This window comes from Pipra filicauda, unplaced genomic scaffold, assembly GCF_003945595.2.
Source record: "Pipra filicauda isolate LSUMZ 115617 unplaced genomic scaffold, ASM394559v2 scaffold133_size2016399_pilon, whole genome shotgun sequence".
Lineage (NCBI taxonomy): Eukaryota > Metazoa > Chordata > Aves > Passeriformes > Pipridae > Pipra > Pipra filicauda.
The window spans coordinates 1256968-1278772 of NW_024103807.1; the positions used below are offsets into that span (position 1 = coordinate 1256968).

The 21805-nt window shown below is 37.0% G+C and overlaps 1 protein-coding gene across 39 annotated transcripts in view; it reads right to left on the minus strand.

Annotated features, from left to right (window-relative positions):
- The window catches only part of MADD (MAP kinase activating death domain), a 72591-nt gene continuing 50786 nt past the window's right edge, over window positions 1–21805 (minus strand). For 28 of the 39 annotated variants that reach the window (XM_039378278.1, XM_027719473.2, XM_039378277.1 and 25 more), the window contains 10 exons: window positions 20829–20934; window positions 18298–18408; window positions 17249–17356; window positions 16994–17158; window positions 15446–15518; window positions 13566–13672; window positions 8478–8486; window positions 8150–8219; window positions 3172–3218; window positions 1–1491 (listed from right to left, as the gene is read on the minus strand). In XM_039378278.1, coding sequence (XP_039234212.1) covers window positions 1384–1491; window positions 3172–3218; window positions 8150–8219; window positions 8478–8486; window positions 13566–13672; window positions 15446–15518; window positions 16994–17158; window positions 17249–17356; window positions 18298–18408; window positions 20829–20934 — 904 coding nt within the window. In that variant the 3' untranslated portion in view covers window positions 1–1383. The remainder of the gene's footprint in view (window positions 1492–3171; window positions 3219–8149; window positions 8220–8477; window positions 8487–13565; window positions 13673–15445; window positions 15519–16993; window positions 17159–17248; window positions 17357–18297; window positions 18409–20828; window positions 20935–21805) is intronic. The other 11 variants (XM_027719477.2, XM_027719466.2, XM_027719457.2 and 8 more) reach the window with 2 other exon arrangements.

The window sequence follows — 21805 nt, forward strand, 5'->3', positions numbered from 1 at the left end:
TTGCTGGTTGAATGACATTTTATTTTCACATTCAGAGAGCTGTACAGTTTCTATAAATAGATGTGATACTATAATATTTACATCATTTCCTCACCCATATTGGTATATTCCATTTAAAATGGTAGATACCCTGACCAAGCCAAAACAGGGTTATTTCTGGGTGCATTTAGTCAGAATTCTATGTCAAAACATACAATACATCAGTTTGCATCAGAGCAATTTTTCCTGGTATTTTACATGTAACATTATTTTCTCTAGACAGTCTCATCTTCCAGCACCCTAAGAGCTTTCCAGACAAGTGCAGTACAGTTCAAGAACAAAAACAGGATGCAAAAAACCATTCATATTTGGCCTATTTAAAATAAGGAATGTATGGACAGTTTTAACTATGTGAATTTCATTATACACAAACACAGTATTTTCAAGATCCCTTGAAACACAAGTACAGATCAAAAAAAAAAAAAACAAACAAACAACCAATAGTTTAAAAAAATTGAAGACAGCATAATCCCCTGGGCTTCTGAACATGTTCTGCAGATTTCTATAGTGTACTTCTGCCAATAATGCTTCCAAGTTTTACACTCCCTTATTCATTTTCTAATCCCTGTGATTAACTGCTTTAGGCAGTGCTTATATGCATCTGTTAAGTCTACTGCTGGGATAACTATAAACGTTACCTAAATTACCATTTGAAAATTCACACAATCCATGAAGTGCCGAGGTTTTTCACAATATATTACCTTCAAAGTTTCTCTCTCCGCTTCTTTTCCCTCTTGAGAAGCAGTCATCTCCACAGATGGACCAATTTAATAGCCGAACCTCAATTGTCACATGGTATTTTAAGACTATGACAGCTAAATTGTTTATCTCTACCAAAAGAGTCTGAAGAACTATGTGACAAGAACTCTGTGTTAGTAGTTAAAAATGAACAACACAGAAGGAAAACAATAAAACACTACATTTAAACAACATACAGGACTAGACTGCTTCCACTGTGCACATACCAGAGAATCGGAAAGCAGAAGCCTGCAGTTGTAAAGTGATTAAATTGTAACAAGTACCACTAGAACAAAAAAACAACTGAACTCAAGCTGTTAGTCATCTTAAGAAAAAAGGAACTCCAAAGGAATGTCCAGAGTAACTCACAGCTGGATGCAGATGCTCAAAACTGTCTGATTAAAAGCTCATTTAAAAACTCCATTACGGATGAATTCAGAAGGAGACTGCACAGTGAAGTCTCAGGTTTTTCTATGGGGAAAGACTTGCAGGGTCATACATAATCACATTCTCATAAAAGACAGAAAGTGAGCTCCAGTAACTGCAGCAAAACTGGGAGTACTGCATGTCAGTGTGCCAAAGGGTAGGTATTTCTAAATATCATGATCAACTGGAAACTGGTCGAGGTGGTTTGCTTTTATTTTCTGCCTCTTTCCCACGAATTGCAGCCACATAAGAGAAGAGACACAGCACGGAGTAGCAGATCTCATGAGCCTACAAGAATTCAGAAGAAGAGATAATGAAATTCAGATTATTAGGTGTTTTGCAAAATCCATTGCACATTTTGTATTTTGCTATATGCCTTTCTTCATAAGACAACTACTCTGGCTAGAAACAAAAATCAGGAAAATGTGTCCCATACCTTCTAACTGAGATGGATAGAGTAGAAAATATGTATAACAAACTAAAAACCTCCTTTAGGATAAAAACATTAGTTGCTTAATAGTATGATTTAATAATTTTTAAAAACAGTATGCCAAGCTGGAAAGTTGGACAGCTGGCTTTAGAAAAAACATTCTACATAATTACTTTCGGTCTGTTGTATGAAGTTACAAGAAAGTTTCTGGGAGGGGTTGGAAGAGCTAACTAAAAAAACTCAACATCCAGTACTGAACCTTGACTAACAAGATGGTGGGATTCTTCCTTATTCATAACTACCTTGTTATGCTAGGACTGCTAATCCTTGTAATTTTTAATCAAACACTAGGGAATAATATGAGCTTTTGGTTTGGCCTGGTTTTTTTTAATTAAAAAAACCCCTACAACCCAATATTGCAGATTTCCTATGAAGAATACCAGGCAATTTCGTCACTATCTTAAAGGAGAGGGTTTCACACAGCATTACCAAGTTTTACAATTATTACTTTTAACTCATTATGTGCTATTATTTAACTGAAAATCCTCTTTTAGCATGTAATTGGTAGCACAATTCAGTGAAGGTAAGACTTAGACTTAATTTATATCCTAGTTCTAATACTGGCTATTCTGGTGATGTTAAAAATTCTTATCCTGTAATCTGACATTTAAAATCTTTGTAAATCTAATAATCATAACAACGTTTTGTTGTATTATAGTACCACCTTAAACATGTCAAATACAATTTTTTTCATTGAACTGGCTTTTCTTATTAAGAGATACAGCTATCTGCTTCTTAAACTACATATATTCTAAGCATTTTGTTCTAAAACATTTCTAGCTCCTTCAGTTAATTTTTCTCTCTCTCCCCTTGAAGGACTGTGAGTTTCCATGAAACCAACAAATGTGCACACTGCACTTCAGACACAACTGAAGAAATTTCAGTTCTGACAATAATCATTGTCTTCTATTTCTTCCTTATAAGAGCATATAAGTCTGATCATGTGTAAAAGTACTAAATATCATTATACACTGATGGTGTTCACAAAATGTTATAAAAACTGAACACTAAATCACAGCAATAATTCATCTATACAGCAGGAATCAATACTTGTAGTGTTCTCTTGCATCTCCCTGCTCACTTTCATGAGGAAATGGGAATTTTTCATAAGCTGTTAATAAACATTTTATGCCTATGAACTAGTCTCCCTATACATTGTTTCTATGGATTAAGGATTCTGTTCTGCACTGTCTTAAAACTAACAGTTTCACTAGTTCTTATTGTGCTAAACCAGCTACCTTGCATCTTCATCTATCTTTAAAAAGAGACAGTGCTTTCTGTACTACCTGTTGAGTTCCCCTAATTTTATGGGTACAACAATCACCGAGTTTTGTTGTCTTTCCTGGAGGAAAACAAGCACAAAAAGCAGTTGGGGTTTCACTGCATATCCTGCAATCCCAATGTAATTCTTTTCGCCACATGAAAATGTAAGGATAGATCCTCTAGAGAACTACCAGAAGGCATCAGAGGTGACTCACCATTGGCGTCTTGTACTTGTGGCTCACCACTTCTTTAGTTTCAGGAACTAAAACCGGACGGGCAAGAGACAAAACAAAAAGTTCAAAAAACGAGAGGCAAATGGGAAAGAAATAGCACAACGTTCCCATAGGAAAGGGAAGGGATGCAGACAGACAGCAGGTGCAGATACAGGCCACATCACTATCCTTCACTTCTAGATACTTTTCCTTCTTTTCATTTACATTATATATGTCCTTGGAAGATACTGATAATGATAATACATTACTCAGGTTGGCAAAAATTTTCACTGCCTCTGTTTGGCACAGTAGATATTTGATGGTTCTTAGAGATTCTGGCTTTTCTTATATTACTTATTCCTGCTAGACAGCAAAAATAGTAAAAAAATATGTCTAATAACAAAATATGCCTTATGTCTACTACAATTAAACATGAACCAACAATTCCATGGGAATTTATCAATATGTGATTCCCAAAGATTTTCCCATTGAGATGTTTGAATCCTTCTCTGTTGAATAATAAATCTCAAAAGAACTGTTTGAGACTATAAAGTAAGTTAGTGAAATCCAGAAAAAAAAAAAGAGTTGAGGGAGAAAATTTTCTAAACTGGAAGACTGTTTCCCAGCTTAATTTTAAGTTTCTCAAGATATTCCTTCTCCTGCATAGGATGTGTGTGATGGTATTTACTTGACATATTGACTGAAAACGTTCACAGTTTTTGAAAAAGTTGTCTCAAATAAAATACTGAGTTCAGTGACATGTATTCTTAAAATACCGAGCTTGTTGACTTATGGAAGTCTCCATATAAAAAGAGGATTAAGGCACTGATGAAAAAAATCTATTATCCAGAAAATTTCATCTTGCTCCCTTGCACTGCCTCAAACCGACAGAAATGAAAACAGGCACAATATAGCTGAAGAAAATGTGTCTTTTGTTCTCATTGTGGAATGGTTAAAAAAGCATGCTGTAACCATCCCATTTCACTGCATTTGAATTGTGTCTTTGACCCACACTTGGTCTGCAAATGTTGTGAACAGGTACCATGGGAAATCACCAGGAGAGAACAAAGACCACACTAACATACAACTGGCAAATTTAAAATGTTAAGATCAGTGGAATACCAAGACCAACTCTGAATACTTCCCTTCCAGAACAGCTGAAATTTGCCATGGAATTTCTGTGTCACAACAAAAGAATTTCGAAGCAGTACAGAAATTATCCAAAACCAAATCATACCAGGTTCATAGAGGAAGGATAAATGTTTTATTACACATAGTACTAGTGACAAAAAAAGAAACGGAGGCAGATGAGTTCAGTATGAAGGACTAGGAAAAGTCCACAACAAAACCTTTCCATGCAGATGTCATCTTTTCAACTATGATATGACACAGTTGAACGCTGGAGAGGGAGACGAATCACACTCTAAAGGGCCAAAAGTAGGCAGTGCAGACTGGGTTTGAGAAATTTCTCTAAATATAAATCAATGCCTACTAATTCTCGTATGCCATGGTATTGTCATTCTTGAAAAAAAATCTAGTGAAAAGTACAGAATATGATGGTAAAGAGTAACGTTTTTGTTTTATTTTTCAACTCTCACTTTTCTTGAAGTTGGCAGTTACACTAAGGACTCAGAAACGAGGGAAGTGCACACCCAGGCTGCACTGCCCCAGCAATACCAGAGACTAGAGTTGGGGAGATAAGGAGGTGCACATCCAAGCTACCTTACCCGTTGGCACCAGATGTTCCAAATTAACTCCATGTCACCAGGGGATAAAGGTGGGAGTGAGGCTGGTGCACAGCCAAATAAAGTAGGACTTTTACAGCTGTGTAAGTCTCACTGCCCACTGGATAACATACAACTGTTCATAAACTCTTCAAAAAGCAGGAAGGGAAAGCTGTAAGGACCTTGTGCCACAAGGGAAGGAGAGAAGGGAAGCTGTAAAGTCCTGTATCATAATTGAGAATAGGAAGAGAGGGAACAGGAGAGCACCTAGGCGAGGTACTCTCTCCCCACTTCACAGTCAGTAAAAGTTGCCTTGTCTTTAAGTAAAGTACTCCTTCACCGTCCTTGTAATGCAGGAAATTCTCCTGAGATGACTGAGTTATGAAGAGTAAAAAGAGTGGGTTTGCATTTACACTCAGAGAAGTCAAAGCACTACCACTGTAGAATACAAATAAAAAAGAAGAAAGGAAAAAAGGAAAAAACCAAACAAACAAAAACAAAACAAAAAAAAACCTCCAACAAACAAAAACCCAAACATACAAAAAAGAAAATACCCAAGCCTCCTAAGACTCAAGCCTCAAATTGAGAGATGAGCAGAAGCACTTTTCTTTTAACATAAAAGTTATTCCTGATGCTGTTGAACTGAGTGGATGAAGTGAGTAAATTATTAAGCACCATTCTGCAGCCTTTGGTCCTGTGAATTAAACTATGGCGCTACCACAAAATGGGTTTAGGGGACATCACTTTACCTGCTGGAGAATGAAGGTTTTCATAGCAGCGACGGTGAAGGGGCCACAAGAAAGTAAAGCACAAGTACACAGCAGTAACTCAAATTTCAGTGGGAAAAGCCTTACATTTCCTCACTTAAATTTCCTCACTTAAATTTCCACTTCCATTTGTAGGACACAATTCCTTAATGTCTGTTGCATCCTGCTCTGAAACCACAAGTCCAACTTTCATGCTGCCTCTAAGCCCAGCATTAACACAACCAGACCTTTAATTTCCTGATGCAATATCACTAACTTGGAGCACGTGCACTTCGTAAAATCAAATAAATCTTGCATTGAACGACTTCTCGTCAGACTAGAGTATGCAGGCTTACCAGTCTCTACCTTTCTAAAAGGATCTACTACTTCAATATACTCCTACTATAATGAATTTGATGGCAAGGTTCATCATGTTTAACACAGCTAAATAACTTCATTCTTAAGAAGTCCAAGCAAGTTTTTGCTGAATGCTGCTAGTCTACTATTAACCAACATATTAATTTATCTTGAACTGGAGAGACTGACATATCTTCTCACCTTTACAACAATTTTAAAAGCAGCTCTGGGGTAGTTTCTCATCTCTGCACAGAAAGAAAGGTTAACTCCCCTTCAACATCTATCTTTCTTTTTTCTCTTTATTAGTTGGATTGGCAAATTGTAAATCTCATTTGGTACATTTAAATTGGTTCTTGTCTGTGAATCTATTTTGGGAGGAGGATATTTTGAACTTAAAATGTTTAATTTCTCAATTTGTGCTTGTAGAATCCAACTCCCACTTTATTTTTAATTACCTCTGAAAATTATCCTTTTATAAGTTCCATATCACAATTCTAGCTTTTGCAATAGGCCCTTGATTATAAAAAGAAGTACTTTTTCTTATATTTATTACAGACGTTATTTAGGGGCTAACTGCTGTGTTACAGAGCCATCAATATAAGTTGACTGGAAATAACCAAGTCAAATACTGTCTTTTCTTCTTGTGCAATATAAACAAACTATTAAAAGAAATGTTTTGCATTAAACCTCTCAAAAGTGATCCAAAATTCATTTCTGTTTCAAGTAATTTCTATAAAGTTAAAGATTTCAGAAGCTGAAGCCATTCTTTAAGCTAATTTTATGACTTCTGAATTCTCATCTTTGTAAAACTCATCAATAATCTTTTACTGACTTGAACAATTTGTATTACTAAAATGATTTATGCCCATCATGGTGAAAACATGATATCAAAGGAACATGCAACCATAAATTGAGGACACCTTCTGAACACATAAAATTCCAGAAATTTTTTGTGGTTTAAATATACTGATCTGAGCATCTGAACCATGAACAACATTTTTAGAAAATGGGACAAAATTGTTCATGAATTCAAAGCCAAACTTCTTGGAGATTTATAGTAAATAACAAGCAAACTGCAACAGTCAGAAGGATTTTATCATTTGGATACCTTAGAACTTTGTATCACCAAAAGGAGACAACACATTATTATGGAAAAAGACATTAATTTCAGAAATCTTGTATTAATTTAAGGGAGAATCCCTCAGCCAGAACATTCTACACACATTACCAAAGAACAAGGAGAGTCTTGGTAATGGGAGCTAGTGATTCAGATTTTGATTTATGGCCAAAGTATGGGTGCTGATCTACTATGGAAAGAAAGTCATAAAATTTAGCTTCTTTTTAAATGTTTCATAGATATTCCTTAAGACCTACACAAATGTCTCACAGATGGGTGGAAGAATAAACCAATACAGGTTTGGGGACTATTTCAAGAGAAGTACTTGGATCATTCTTCCAGAGAACGGCATCTGAAGTCACTCATTTCTTTCAGACCCTAGTTAAGAAGAGCGTTTCTGGCACTAAGACTGAAGAGTAACCTGGAATTTTCCCCAAACTACAGTGTTAGGCAGATTATATGCAATAGCAATAACTGACCAAAACAAGACAAATTCTCTGTTCTCCTCAACCTTTACTTTTCCACTCTTTACCAGTCAGGCTCCAAAACAAAGATCACAGGATAAATTAAGTGCAACCTGACAAAACATCTTCTGCTCCATACAACAAAAATTAAATTCCACATAGAGCAAAAATGAAACTTTGCAATTAACAGTTGTTCTTTGTAATGAAAGCATAGTGTGTTGAGAAAGATCAGCTTTAAATCCTGCTTAAAAAATGTGATTTCTCAGATGAGAAAGAAACATACCAAAGAAAATTCCTACATACATCCAAGCTTAACTGTTGTTTTGTTTGCTTCAGAAGACTCAGGACATTTTCTCTGTCTAATAACAAAAAGCACCTAGGTCACAAATCTTAATATGATGAAAATTAATGTGTAAATTTTTATGTTAAGTCACCCATCTCTCAGGCAACTTCTCACATGAAATCTACATTCTCTCCCATCTTTGAAACTGCAGTGCAACTCTGAATCTGAAAACTGGAAATTTGAGTTACTGCCATGTGAGTACAGACCTAATATCAAAATAATGTAATTACCAAATTCCTCCAGGACAAAGACTCCTCGCACAGTATTGCACTTTTTAATGTGATTCAGCTCTATGAAAACCTACAAAAACAGGAGGAAAGTAACATTAAATTAGTTGGGTTTGGTTTTTTTTATTCAATTAAAACCCAAAATTAAACAAAAACATCATCACAACAGACACAACCTGAAGTTTTATAGCATACACTACCAGTTCATTTACAGTTTAATATATAAATAAAGGGTGAAATAAATATTCAGAAGACAAACTTGCCACAATGCTAGAAATCAACAAAAAAACTTAGAAGTGCTAAGAAGCGAAGACAGCAGAAGATGAAGTACCTTCCGCTCCTTGCAGGAGGAGAAAGCATGGAAGAGAAACGAAGGAGTTAGTAACTCTGACATATCCAACATTGCTACCCCTTCAGGCACTCAAATGAGTTATTGCAAAAAGAATACCAACACACCTGAAATACAGCAAAGAGGGGGACGAGAAAAATGCTGACTCCCAAATTTGGCGCTATTTGTAGCCTCTTATCCATCCCAGTTGGTTTCTGCCCCTCCATGCATCCTCCTCCAGCACAGAGGGCAGGTAAAGGGCACTATACTTCCCACCGTGACACTGATCCTCCTAACCTATCCAGTAGCTGAACTGAATCCAATGAGGAACCACTAATCTTTCCTCTCCCTGACAGTTCTGCCATTAAGATTTTACTGAAGTTTATGATATATAATCTTCATAATTACTCTTGGAACCTCCTCCTTTAACAGTCAGTACTAGCTTTCTGCTTTAAGCAGGATGGGAAAGTTTGGATCCTTCTCTGTGGTTTGCTCACTTCACATATGGGTTTTGTCAGCTGACCAGTCACTTGAACCCCAAAAGACAAAAGCAGTTGAACTACAAGGCTAGGTTTTCCAGTCCGGAATCTAGATGCCAAGACTGCATGAATAAACAAGTTCTCTTTGCATAATGAGTTTGTTCAATATCCAATCTATGTCAAGATACAAAATAATCCCTTCTTACGTGCACATCTCCAAAAGGGTCAAAGCCAGTACACAGACATAAGAAGCTGTAGCAAGTCCTATAAGGAATCAAATCCATATTCCAGTTTCTAGTAGACTTGCTTTTCAAGGCAGAAAGTGTTTCAAGAGAAACACTAAGAGCAACATTGCCCTATTATTCAGAGTGTCCATGTCAAACACCTTACAGAGATCTTTGCCAAACTATATTACGGAAGTCTGGTTTGATACTTTCAGTGCTTATACACTTATGACACCATGATCTCAGGACCTTTTTTTAAAAATGGTACTGGAGAAACTTCACTGTCTTGGAAAGAAGGGAAAGGAAAACTTTGCAACCCTCTTGAATCCTGTATTAGCAACACCGATGTAATCATACATAATATGCTACCCAAGAAAAGCAGTCAACACTAGAAATTGTTGTGGGCTTTTTTTTTAAGAAACAGACTTATCTGTATCAAGAGAGATCAGTAAATGCACTGTATATCTGAGAGAAGACAGGTTGACTTTCAAGTCAAAGTGGTTTTATTGTTATTTTTATTGGCAGAGAACTAACCAACAGACCCAGATATTTTTTGTGCAATATAAAACCCTGAAACTTCCACTTAATCAAAAGTCTAAAGCTTGCTTTCTGCTTACATTCAAGTAGTCAAAGGAAAGGATACTCAATTCCATCTTTTTTTTTGTTTGCCTGTTTTCATCCATGTTCTGTATCAGTTTAGTTGGTCAAAACCATTTTATTTATTGAGGTATACTTACAAAATGAACAAGTCAATAACAGAACACTTTCTTTATTGCGCTTAGTTTCCTTTTTCTGTAATCTTTTCTGTGAAAGGTTTTTGCTAGTAGTCTAAAGTTCAAAAATTCAGAAACTCAATAGAAAGACTCAGGCAAAACACTGGTTATTTTATTTGGTAACAGTAAAACTGCCTAAAAAACTTGACTGCCCCAGGTGGTCACGATTTGAGTTAATGTGCTGCATTAATCAGTGCTGCATTTCCACAAGAGTTATGAGTAAGATGAGAATTTATCAAGTTTGTCACAATTACAATCCATTTTTAGAAGATATAAGTTGATGGGCAATTTCTTGCTATATTATTTAAGGCACACAGATGCTCTCCTCTCACTCAGTCAGAAAACACAGAAATAACAGTTACTTACCCTAGGGAAACTGTGGTTCTTCAAGACAGAGCATTCAGTGTGGATCCTACTGTAGATGGGCATGTGCCTGATGCATCTTATTAAGCTTCCATCTATTTTTGACACAGATGAGTTCATAACGGGGACAGGGTACTGAGTCCCAATATTACAATTTGCAGGTGTAAACTCAGAATAATCTGCCAATGCCACAGGTACACTTGACACCTTCCTATTCTAAAGAACTTCCTCTGACCTGCTAGGCACAAAATTGAACATTTTTTCTTCTTAAACTTACACGTGCTGCAGCATGGCGACACAATTTGTGAGCACTGAAGACAGGTATCATGTGTCAATAACAGGTTGCCCACCCTGCATCTAAGACATTTCCTAAGGAGTTCACAAGATGGTAAGAAAATATACACAGTGCAAAACAAAAGCCATCAAAAACAGCTTCATAACAGTAAGCTCCATTCTGGCACTGAAGCAGTATATTCAGTCTTCTCAGATAGACTCCATTAATACTTTTTTTTCAAAAGTGGAAATCCCTCTTCCTCTGTTCTAAATGAATTATTTCTATGATGTCCAATCAAGCAGAGCAATAGAAACCCCTTATTTTAGTAATCTACAATACTGAAAAGAACACTTGGGAAGATAGCCAAGAACAGGGCCTGTATATGGAGTAAGGAAAGGAAGATGAAGAGAAAGCTGTGCCTGAGGAAGTCCTGTAGGCCTTTTTCGGTCAGCATCCCCATACAAACTCAACAGAAACAGAAAAACCCATTTTCAACAAAGAGAAATAGCTGAAGGATCCTGGTTTTAATGATGCTTATATACATATTCTGAAACCAACTCCCTTAGGGAGCAATTCATGCAATGTATATGAAAATTGGAAAGAACAATTAATCTAGAATAGCACACCTTTTCTTAAGAAAGCAGACTGGTTGATGAGTGTCAGAATAAGAATGCCAACGTCCTTTTGCTCCACAGACTGTGAAACTGGAGGGGATTTTTTTTTGCATGGTGCAACTAGTAGAGTGTCCCTTATATAACTGCTACAGTCATCCATTCTACAGAAACCCTTAAATGAGAGACTTCTGATATCTAGACACTTTGTTTTGACAAAGAAAACAAAGACATATATTAGGTACATTAAATGGAACTGAATGTCACAGTCAGCTGGCAATGTAATCTAACAAACTAAGAATTAAACATACTGAGTAAATGCAGCATATTTTCCAAAACTACTTGTTTCAATATCCATTAAAAGTAATGGTAACTCATCTGGCTACAGCGTCATTGGAAAGGTCATGAAGAGAAGGAATAATCCTCCAGGTGAAGCAGACAGCTGGCATACTTCCTGGGTCTGACCTACACAGACTGTCTTCCAGAAAAGAGGTAGGAATTTTCATCACAGACAGCAAATTAGAACACCATTCTCTGTAAGGAAGGATATGATAAAGCTGCTATTCTAGGAATGCCGGTACTAATAGCACGGGTCTCAGTATCTGTTGTACAAAATTCTAGTGGTAATGCTCCTGACAGTCACATAATAACAATCCGTACTGGGTTTCCCTAATGTTTCTTTCAGAATGTCTCTCCAGTCTTTCAGGGGAAACAAAAAGGCTTTGAATTCAAGGACAAGGCAATGTTCCAGGATTTGGAGTTTTTCTTTTGGACAGATACATGTGCGCTCACTATGCCCTTAACACTGAGTGTCTCTCTGTCTTGGGAAGATGCCTGCTACACTTAAGAAACCATGCTGATGATATGGCTACTTTCTTATATATCTTTTCTCACTGCAACCATATATGTGCCTGGCTTTTCAACTCTGCAATAGAGTCATTTCCATTGACTGTTTAAGAGATGAGCAGTTTGAGCTCAACAACTTTTTTGACTTCTGGCAGAAGTAGAAAAAGGAGAGGCAAACAGAACATTCCTATGGTGTGTCCTTACCTTAGGACAAAGTAATTTCTATTATGTCCATCTATAAGGATATAAGCTGTTGCTTTGAGACCAGGGTTTAATTTTCAAAGGCTTTAGATCTGCCATTTCCAATAACTATGAAAATTCATTCTGTACTACTGATGACTTCCTCTTGCAGTTCTTCGTATTTCAGCATATTCAAAGAAAAGTTAAAATCTTTAACTTAGTTAGGCAGATTGTTCCATCACAGAGGTTTGAAATACTACAGCAGGGCAGGCATAGTCTAGGTTCTACCTATGTCTGTAAGTGACAGCAGGAAAACTGAGGGAGGTTCAGAACTTTCCACTCCTTATACTGGCACATATGAACTCCAAGAGGCACAGGGTGCTGCTGTGACCTTGAGAGAAGTTGTAAGATTCTGAGCATGTGTGTTTGAGATGCACGTGCACTTCCAGTGGGGTCTACACTGATGTATCCTCAAAGATCAAAGCTTGTGTGGGAAGAAAAGTCTAGTCAGGAGGAAAGGAAAAAACACTCCACAGAGAACTGACAGAAGCTTTGCTTTTTCTCTCTTTCATGCACACACACAGTCTCTCTCCTAAAAATTGACTCTGCTGTCTAGCGTTGCATGCATTTAATATCATAAGCAAAACAAAAAAAACATAAAGCAAAATAAAAAAACAAGGATCAAAGGAAGCAACAGAAACAACAACCAGAGAAAGGAAGAAATGACAACTCTAGTTGTGTTTCCTCTATGCCCACAATATCTGCTGTTTGGAAGGAAAAATGAATCAATATTTTTTTCTTATTTTGTGAATTACATCAAGAACCAGTTTCCCATCTTATTTTCATACTAAATTCTACACATTATTTCTAAAATTTTAAAATAAAACAGACTATATATGATGCAAAAAGTTACCCTCTGTGCCACCATTATTCAAACACTGTATCTTTAAGGTTGACTGCTTATGCAATCAGGATACATTCGCTGTGTGATGCATTATGGCAATTTAGATTACTATTGATCACTTTTTCTATCCCTTAACACAGGCTAACATTTGTTTTGTGCTTAGATAATTCAGACCACCAAAACCAAGAAGCTGAAAGATGTAGCAACATCTTTCTTTAACTGATTATAGTTTTTCTGAGGATATTTAATTTCAGTGTGTTTTCACATATATATATATATTTATATATGTTTGTGTGTTTGAGTGTAAATATACATGTGCTTTTTTATCCCCATCAAGCTATCCTTTGTTCTTTTTGATACTCTGGGAAAAGGAAACACCTATACAGGCAAGCGGCAAAAAGCTTCATGCTCAGTTTTCTCACAGATTTCCCTCATACCTGACTGTGCATAAATTTCAGGTTAATTCCTTCCAATGTGACCTGAAGAAGACCTCCTTCACCAGTTTTCATATCCTGCACAGGGAACTCACCACCCAACTCAGGGCCTGTGATGTTAATTGAAAAAAAAAAAAAAAAAAAAAAAAACAACCACAAAAAACCACCACAACAACAACAACAAAAATCCAGAAAGAGAGAGAGAAAGTGGAGAAAGCAGTCAGCCAAGTCATGATACGTGGAAGGGAAACATAAAATAGTAAAAACATAATTCCTGTTGATGTCCATAGCAAAAGGACACTACTAAGGACAGTAAGGAGCATTTCAGTGATTCTACCCACTAATGACAGTTTTCTGAGAACCACTAGATTTTTAAGTATTGTAATAAATTTCATTCTGGTTATATGAAGGGACATCAATGTCAGCTCAGTCTGTGTTTATTGTAGTCCATACTGGGGTTTTGTTTGTTTGCTTTAAATGCCCTATTTCATTTCTACATGGTAAGATGCTGCAATCACATAACACCACAGACAGCATAGTCTTAAGTACAAACACATAAGCAGGCACAAGTTCGTTTGTGAGCTGCATTGTACGGTGTTGTTTTAATCTTCTGGCAATTAAAAAGTCGACATAATTAAAACAATAACAATTTAACAGAAGATATTAATAGGTGACAATTTAGGCATTTTCATCTAGTTTCTTCTTCATTATTCAGTTCAGCTAAAAAATGCTTTCTTAAAATTATTTTTGAAAAATTTTTCTTTCTGCAGAACCATTGAACTCTGAGGAATGACTTCCAACACACTTCAAGCACTTTTCAAACACATTTTTAATACTATATTATTGCCCGATTCTTAAAACAGCTTTCAAAGACACTTTTGCCTTCTTTACCCTCAGTGAAAGTTCAGTCCTTCTTCCCCACCCTCAAATTAAACTGGACTAAACTGATAGAAAGGATTAAATTGGTAGGAGAAAGAAAATGGTAGCTCTTCCAAGCCCCAAGAGCTAGTCGAGAGTTGAACAGTTAGGATGCTAGATATAAACACAAGTCATTTTCTCAGTCATGTTGATGTCAGTTATGTGTATAAAACGTAGATCACTTAGACACAGCGTTTAGACACACCTAAAATAGGTTTGTGCATCAAAGCATGGCTCTTGGAGTCCTAACATCCACTTGAAAAAAAAAAAGAAATAGTTGCAACAAAAATCAAACTTGAAAACACAAAACCACAGTGATGTTACCCTGCGAACAGATTCCAATAAAGGAGAAACACCATCTTATGAAGGTATAAAATAAGCCACCTTCATGTTCATTACTCAGGTACATGCAGCACCTGCTCCTCTCTGAGAAGTAAAAAAAAAAAAAATGGAAAATTGCCTTCCCAAGAAGTCAGTCTTCCAAAATTGCAAATCCACTTTCTATGGTTTTTGGACTCAACAGTAAAATGGGTGTTTACAAAAATAAAAAAATTTTCTAGTATAAGATTCAGTAACACAAACAAGCGTATTTATTAGCCTCCATTCTCAACACAAAGTAGACAACATAATTCTACGTCTCAATCAGGAATATAAGCAGTAATTAGACAACCATGGAGAGAGACTGAAGCTGATGTTGTGTAATCTTTTCTAGTTATCATTTTACTGGCAGCTAGTCCTCCTTACACATAACTCTTCTTCATACAGGTGTTTTGGTTGTGTCTGTATTGAGAGCGAGGGTAAAGAGGGCGAGCTAATGACAGCAATCTGCTATGCACACATGGATGTACAAAGTCACCCTAAGATTTCCAAGTGAAACGAGATTATGTTCAGGGAAGTTACTAGCAAAAACATTTTTCTGATTGCAGATTAAACAACACATGTTCCCAACAAGCAAAATCTCGTACCTGGTTTAATGCTCTGCTGTCTTGCTGCTGCTCGCTCCATACTGTCTTTTACACAGTAGTATAGTTCCCGACACTAACAGGTATAAGAAGAGTAATACAATGTTATTTCTCCAAACTACTAAGAGAGGGAAAAGAACAGCTAGATTCTAAGATTCTACAAAAATAACAAGCCCCACGTGGTGCATGACAAAAAGCCTATAAAAGTTCAAGCACACCTAATTACTAGTTTGTTTTTCTATTTATTTTTCAAGTTCATAGAGAAACTATTTCATAGCATTTCATTGCACAAGCTAGCAAAGAGTTCATGGCTTGGCACATTCTAGCCAAGTTTATACAGTTTCTTATTGTAGATAGGTCAACAAGCCGTAGGGAAGGGATGTCATCGAGACATCCCTTGACAGGCTGGAGAGCTGGGCCTGTGTGAACCACATTAAGTTCAACAAGGCCAAGTGCAAGGCACTACACCTGGGTTAGGGCAATCCCAAGCACAAACACAGGCAGAGAATGGAGAACTTGGGGGTCCTGGTTGATGAGAAGCTCAACACGAGCCGGCATTGTGTGCCTGCAGTCCAGAACGCCAACAGCATCCTGCGATGCATCAAAAGAAGTGTAGACAGCAGACTGAGGGAGGTGATTCTGCCCCTCCACTCTGCTCTCCTGACACCACACCTGGAGTGCTGCATTCAGCTCTGGGGCCCCAAACATAAGAAGGACAGGGACATGTTGGAGCAAGTTCAGAGAAGGGTGAGTAAAATGATCAGAGAGCTGGAGCACTTCTCCAATGATGACAGGCATAGAGAGTTGGGGTTGTTCAGCCTGGAAAAGAGAAGGCTCTAGGGAGACCTTAGAGGAACCTTCCAGCCCCTTAAAAGGGACCTACAAGAAGGCTAGAGAAGGATGTTTTACAAGGGCATGTAGTGATAGGGTAATGGGGAATGGCTTTAAACTAAAAGAGGGAAGGTTTAGATTAGATAATTAGGAGGGTTGTGAGACACTGGAACAGGTTGCCCAGAGAAGCTGTGGATGCCACATCCCAGGAAGTGCTCAAGATCAGGTTGGATGGAGCTCTGAGCAACCTAGTCTAGTGGAAGGTGTCCCTGCCCGTGGTGGGGGTGAGGTGGAACTAGGTGATCTTAGAGGTCCCTTCTAATCTAAGCCATTCTATGACCAAAAATTAAAAAATTAATTCAATTACTAAGGCAGTTTTATTTAGGCTTTCCCACACAAATCTACTGTAATATTTTTACTATCTTCACAAGCCTGCAGGCTCACACAAAATTTAGTAATACTGATGTTTTCCTCCTAACAAAAAAAATAAAATAACAGCTACATGTAATTTCTTAAATTACTTTCTGGTGTACGACTGTCTTCAGGTAAATGACAAGGCATAATGCCAGCTTCAGATGTCAGTGCTACTAAACAGCCCTTGCAGTTCAGTAACGAGTGCTCGAAAGAGAGTGCTATTTTTTGATTAAACACGGAATAAGACACACAAAGGACTTGTTTTTTCCGTACAGTTTCTCCTGCAGTATTAAACAAAATGCATACCTTCTTTGTGTAGAACTTGTTCAGTTGTGTCTCCTGACCATTCCTGCGCCAGAGGCAGAGCACTTTTGTTTTGGGACAGTAAGTCATGTTGATGAGTTTCTCATACCACCAACGTTCATATACAGTTCCAATGTTGCTTCTAAGCACAATACAATCATCACATACCTGGAAGCACAAAATATTATGTAAGATTTCTGATGCTATTTCTCTTATTTTGTCTGTTACTAGTTGTATTACTTTTATTCTTGTCTCTACCTCCATAAAAAATATGTCTCCTGTTGTGTCTGTCCCAGCATGTACTACAAAAGTCTGCTTCTTGATATGGCGGCTGCCACTGGGTCTCACAGGGAGTTCCCGTCCATTCTAGAAAAAACCCCACATGCAATCATTAATGAACGTTGAAACCAATTTCTCCTTATCTATTGGAAAACAAAATCCATTAGGTGACAACAGAAGCATTCTCAACAAATAAAAGAAAAAAGTATTTTTAACACAGCTGATTGGAGGCAATTTTGGACAAAGTCTTAAGCAAGTCACTCTAGTAAGTTTAGATTCAACAAATATGACTATGACACTTATCACAGCATACAAAAACATTCACACTGATACCATATTCAGTATGGGATAGTGAGGTGTCTGAGCTCCAGTAACATTGGAGTAAACTGGTCTGATTTTTCCAAAGTAATTGTAAGAAAATTTTGTGTCTTCTCTATGCTTAAAACTAAGTTCCAAATGGAAAAAATGCTTTGAAAAATTACCTTTCAAAGGGCCCTAACTTGTGTCCACCCTGATGACAGTTGTATTAAAAGGTAGCTAGAGTTATTAACTGAAGTTTTAGCCTATATTCTTAGTAATCATTACATGATGCAATGTTTATTCTGCATGACAGCTGATAGTAGAAACAGTTTTGTAGAGAAACCAATTGCTACAAGTCTTATAATGACCTGGAAACTGACAGAAAACTAAACACTTCTTACAGTCATTGTAATAATAAAGATTTGTGTGCCCACAAAAGTGATATTAAGAAAACATTAGGGTTGCATAGAACAGTGATACATAAGTGTCATGTTTATACACACCTGTATTGCAGCTCTAATTGATAACTGCATAACATTATAACACTATAAACAGGGTCACACAGTCACAGTCTTTATTGTATACACATGAAGGCAGCATTTAATAATTCAATTTAATTATTTTTAATATTTTTAAATTAGTGTTGCAGAGAATATACAGAAGAATTTTCAAGCAATTTATTTTCTCTACTGTAGATCCCAAAGACACATCATCACTGTTTTACTTACCAGATTGGCAAGTTTGTCTAGGATATCGTTTATTTGCTGACTGTGCACCAATCCAATATGTGATTTTCCCATTAGACGCCGCACCTTTTTCCTAATATCATTCTTGTTCACCTAGAAAGCAGACATAAAGACAGTCAAACACTCTTCTCTATTCACAGAAGGCAACTCCTATCTCCTAAATATGTCTTGGTTTCCATTGCTAAGACAGCAAAACAACTGATCTCCAGTTTAGTCATGCTAGGACCTCTTTAGCCCAGTATTACATGAAGAAGTTGCATATAAACCACTTTTTCCAGATACTGGGCAAATGATACTATGCACAACAGGTTTCCTGCCTATCTGCACACACAAGAGGCAATTCCACTACCTACCACTTCCAACTACTGACATTAAAAGCCTCAGTTTTCCATGTTGCCACTTATGTGATGAGCCTCATTGGCCAGGCTAGCTCCTCCACCTCTTTCTCTGCAAAGAGTTGATTTCATCAGCTGTGGAGCCCTCAACACAACATGGTATCTTTTGGAATTCTCATTCTTCCACAGCCTGTTTCCTGGTCACTAGGCTGGGGCTCTAACAAACATTTTCAGATATTCTTCAAACAGCAGAAGGTTCCTCCTGAAAATGAGCTGCAGGGAAGCTCAGAAGCAAAATATTTCTGCCTTGGATGTCATTTCAAAAGGCTATTATGAATGTCAGCCACTGCTAATAAAGGCTTCAAGACAGTACACTCATGCTTGAGTGCTGACTTCAAACTGGATCAGACGTTCTTTTTTAACATATTGGCATTATGACCTTAATGCTATGGAGCACACAAAACAAACTCAACCTGCTTCCTTCCTTTGACAAGAATTCTTTGCACTTGAAAGAAGCACTGTATTTTTCAAGATATTTTGAAAGTAAAACCTACTAGTCTCTGCCATCTAAACCAAGAAAATAAATTAAAATACCAAGGATTATGCTTCCCTTGATAGTTCAGAAGAATTCATCTCTCCAGTAACAGAAAGCCTTCCAACTTTGCAGTTTCTACTATAAGCTGCCCTAAGAAGACATACCTTAGTACAGTCTTAAGGCCTTCATTCTGCCTGCTTGAAAAAAGTCCTATATACAAATACAACACACCAAATTCTAGATTCACCACCTTTTATCCCAAAACTTATAATCAGGGGAAAAAAACGCAACCACAATAACAGAAAAAACCCCAACCAAACAGACAACATCTCGCAACCCTTTTTTTGCCCAATTCTGCATCCTAACCTCTCTCTTGAGCATCTCTGAAGATGCGCTGAAAGGAACTGTATTTTTATCATAATTCTCTGATCCCCTGTATTCCTTTTTTTCATCTATAACTGATAGGCCCAGAGAGACATAATTTTCAAAGGTAGAACTCCTGCTTGCCTTCTTATCCCTTTCTGCCAGGAAACTATTTTCTTGCAGATCTGATTATTTTCACCACACCAAAAGACATCCTCCCGCTATGAGACTAACTCTACCAACATGTCTCATGAGAGCCTTTTGAAACCAATATTATTTGCTCTCCTCTTTTACAACTTCGATGAAAGTAGCTGCACTACTTATTATTAATTCTACTTTAAGTATTACAGCAGTGCAAGTCCTAATGGCCAAATCCCACAGTCTTCTTCTGAAATAAACTCATTCCAAATATACTCAAATCTCATCTTAAAACTTACTTTCACATTCCAGTTATGTCAGGAAAAATCAATATTTTCTTCCTCTCTCCCCACTTCTCCTTCCGACCCACCCCTCTGCACTGCATCTCCCTTCCCCAAAAAAATTACATAATTTTTTCCACTGGTTGGATATCACACGTTTTTCATCTATGGTATGATGTCTCACCTCATCATTTAAAAAGCCAAAGTTATCAAACTATCACCTATGTACAGCTATTCCTTACTGTCAAGCTGTTGCACTGGACAGCACAGTGCATCAAATCTGTTACAGGTAAAACCATGCACTTAAGCTGGTTCTAAACAAGACAAAAAATTTAGAAGACTGATTTTCCAGGGACTTTGATTTGGCCTATCTAAGAAATTATTCAGAATAAAAGAAAGATACTTCTAGTAGACATTTACACCATTAAGGTGTATATGGACAGACCACTGACTGAGAAAGAAAAAGCTTGTTTACTTGTCATAGCAAATTTCTTGTTAACTAATTAATACACATGTTCACAATCTGCCCACATTTGGAATTTGCAGCTGTGAGGAAATAAAATCAGAAAATACTCTCTACTTAAATTATAACCTATACTCTTAAAAATAAGAATATTATCTAAAATTACTAGCGGAAATAGTAAATTTCTACTTTCAATGTCAATATATATGCATACCCATGGCACAGACCTGCATAAACTCAAGACAACACTTTTTCATTAAGATTAGATGTTTTATAACAGTCTTTTATATTCCATTGTTCTGAGTTCTGTGAACAGAGATGTATGGTTTCAAGAGGACACCAACAAAATATATTGCCCAAATCTGAGCAGCAATCTACTAAAAAGAAAAAAAAATCACCTTTATCATAAGCATATAGGCAATCATATTATGCAGCAGTGTAGCCAACAAACGGTCCTCATCATCCTCCAAACGCTTTCGATCATGTTCTCCCAGGGAAAGATACCTGCAAGAAGAGCTAGATCTGAAGCAGATTCACAGGAATTCTTCCTCCTCTTCCTTCACTAAAGCACTGGCAGGAGACAGAGCACTGTTTGTAAAGTGTATGGCAAATAAAATCTCTAAAAACACTAAGTCAAATGGTCATTTTCCAGTAAAACACCATGATCACTACTTAAACATTTCTCTTAATTATTAATAGTTGAAGCAAATAACAACTGGTCAGTAGGAAAGTTGTAACTGGTCCACTGGGCTTATCTATTTCCTCTTTTCTGCAGTCACAGCTCCATGACAATTACAACTGTCAGAGGAGGAACATACAACTCAGTAATATGACAAGAGCTATCTGTCTTTAGAGTTCAAAAAAACCTGCAGGGGAGAAAAAACTGATCAAGGAAGTGCACAGGCACTCTCTTTTTCCAGCAAGGTAGACAGTTTGTGGAAAAATAGTTTTCAAACTAGCACCCCACAAACTAGTTCTTATTTTGGCTACCAGATCTCATGTTACATGATAGCATGGGTGTAGGCAGTACAGCTACAGGTGGCAGACAGAACAGAGAATGATCAGATATTAACAGAGCTATGGAGTGGGGGAGAAGAGGAAAGTAGGTAGTGAAGATTGACATCTCAGAAGTAGTCTAGCCTTAAGCAACCACGCAGCTATTTTTAGAGAGGGGTTCCCTCGTGGGTTTTTTGTTTCCTTTAACTACAAACTGCAAAAACATCTATAAGTCATTTCGTATTTTGAGAAGGCTCAAACTTCTGTTTCTGAAAACATTTAATTCTTTCACTTTATATCGACACACTGATATCTTCCTTTATTCCACACTATAGTCATCGTGCCACAGAAATCTCTTGCTTTACTACTTATCTAGTCT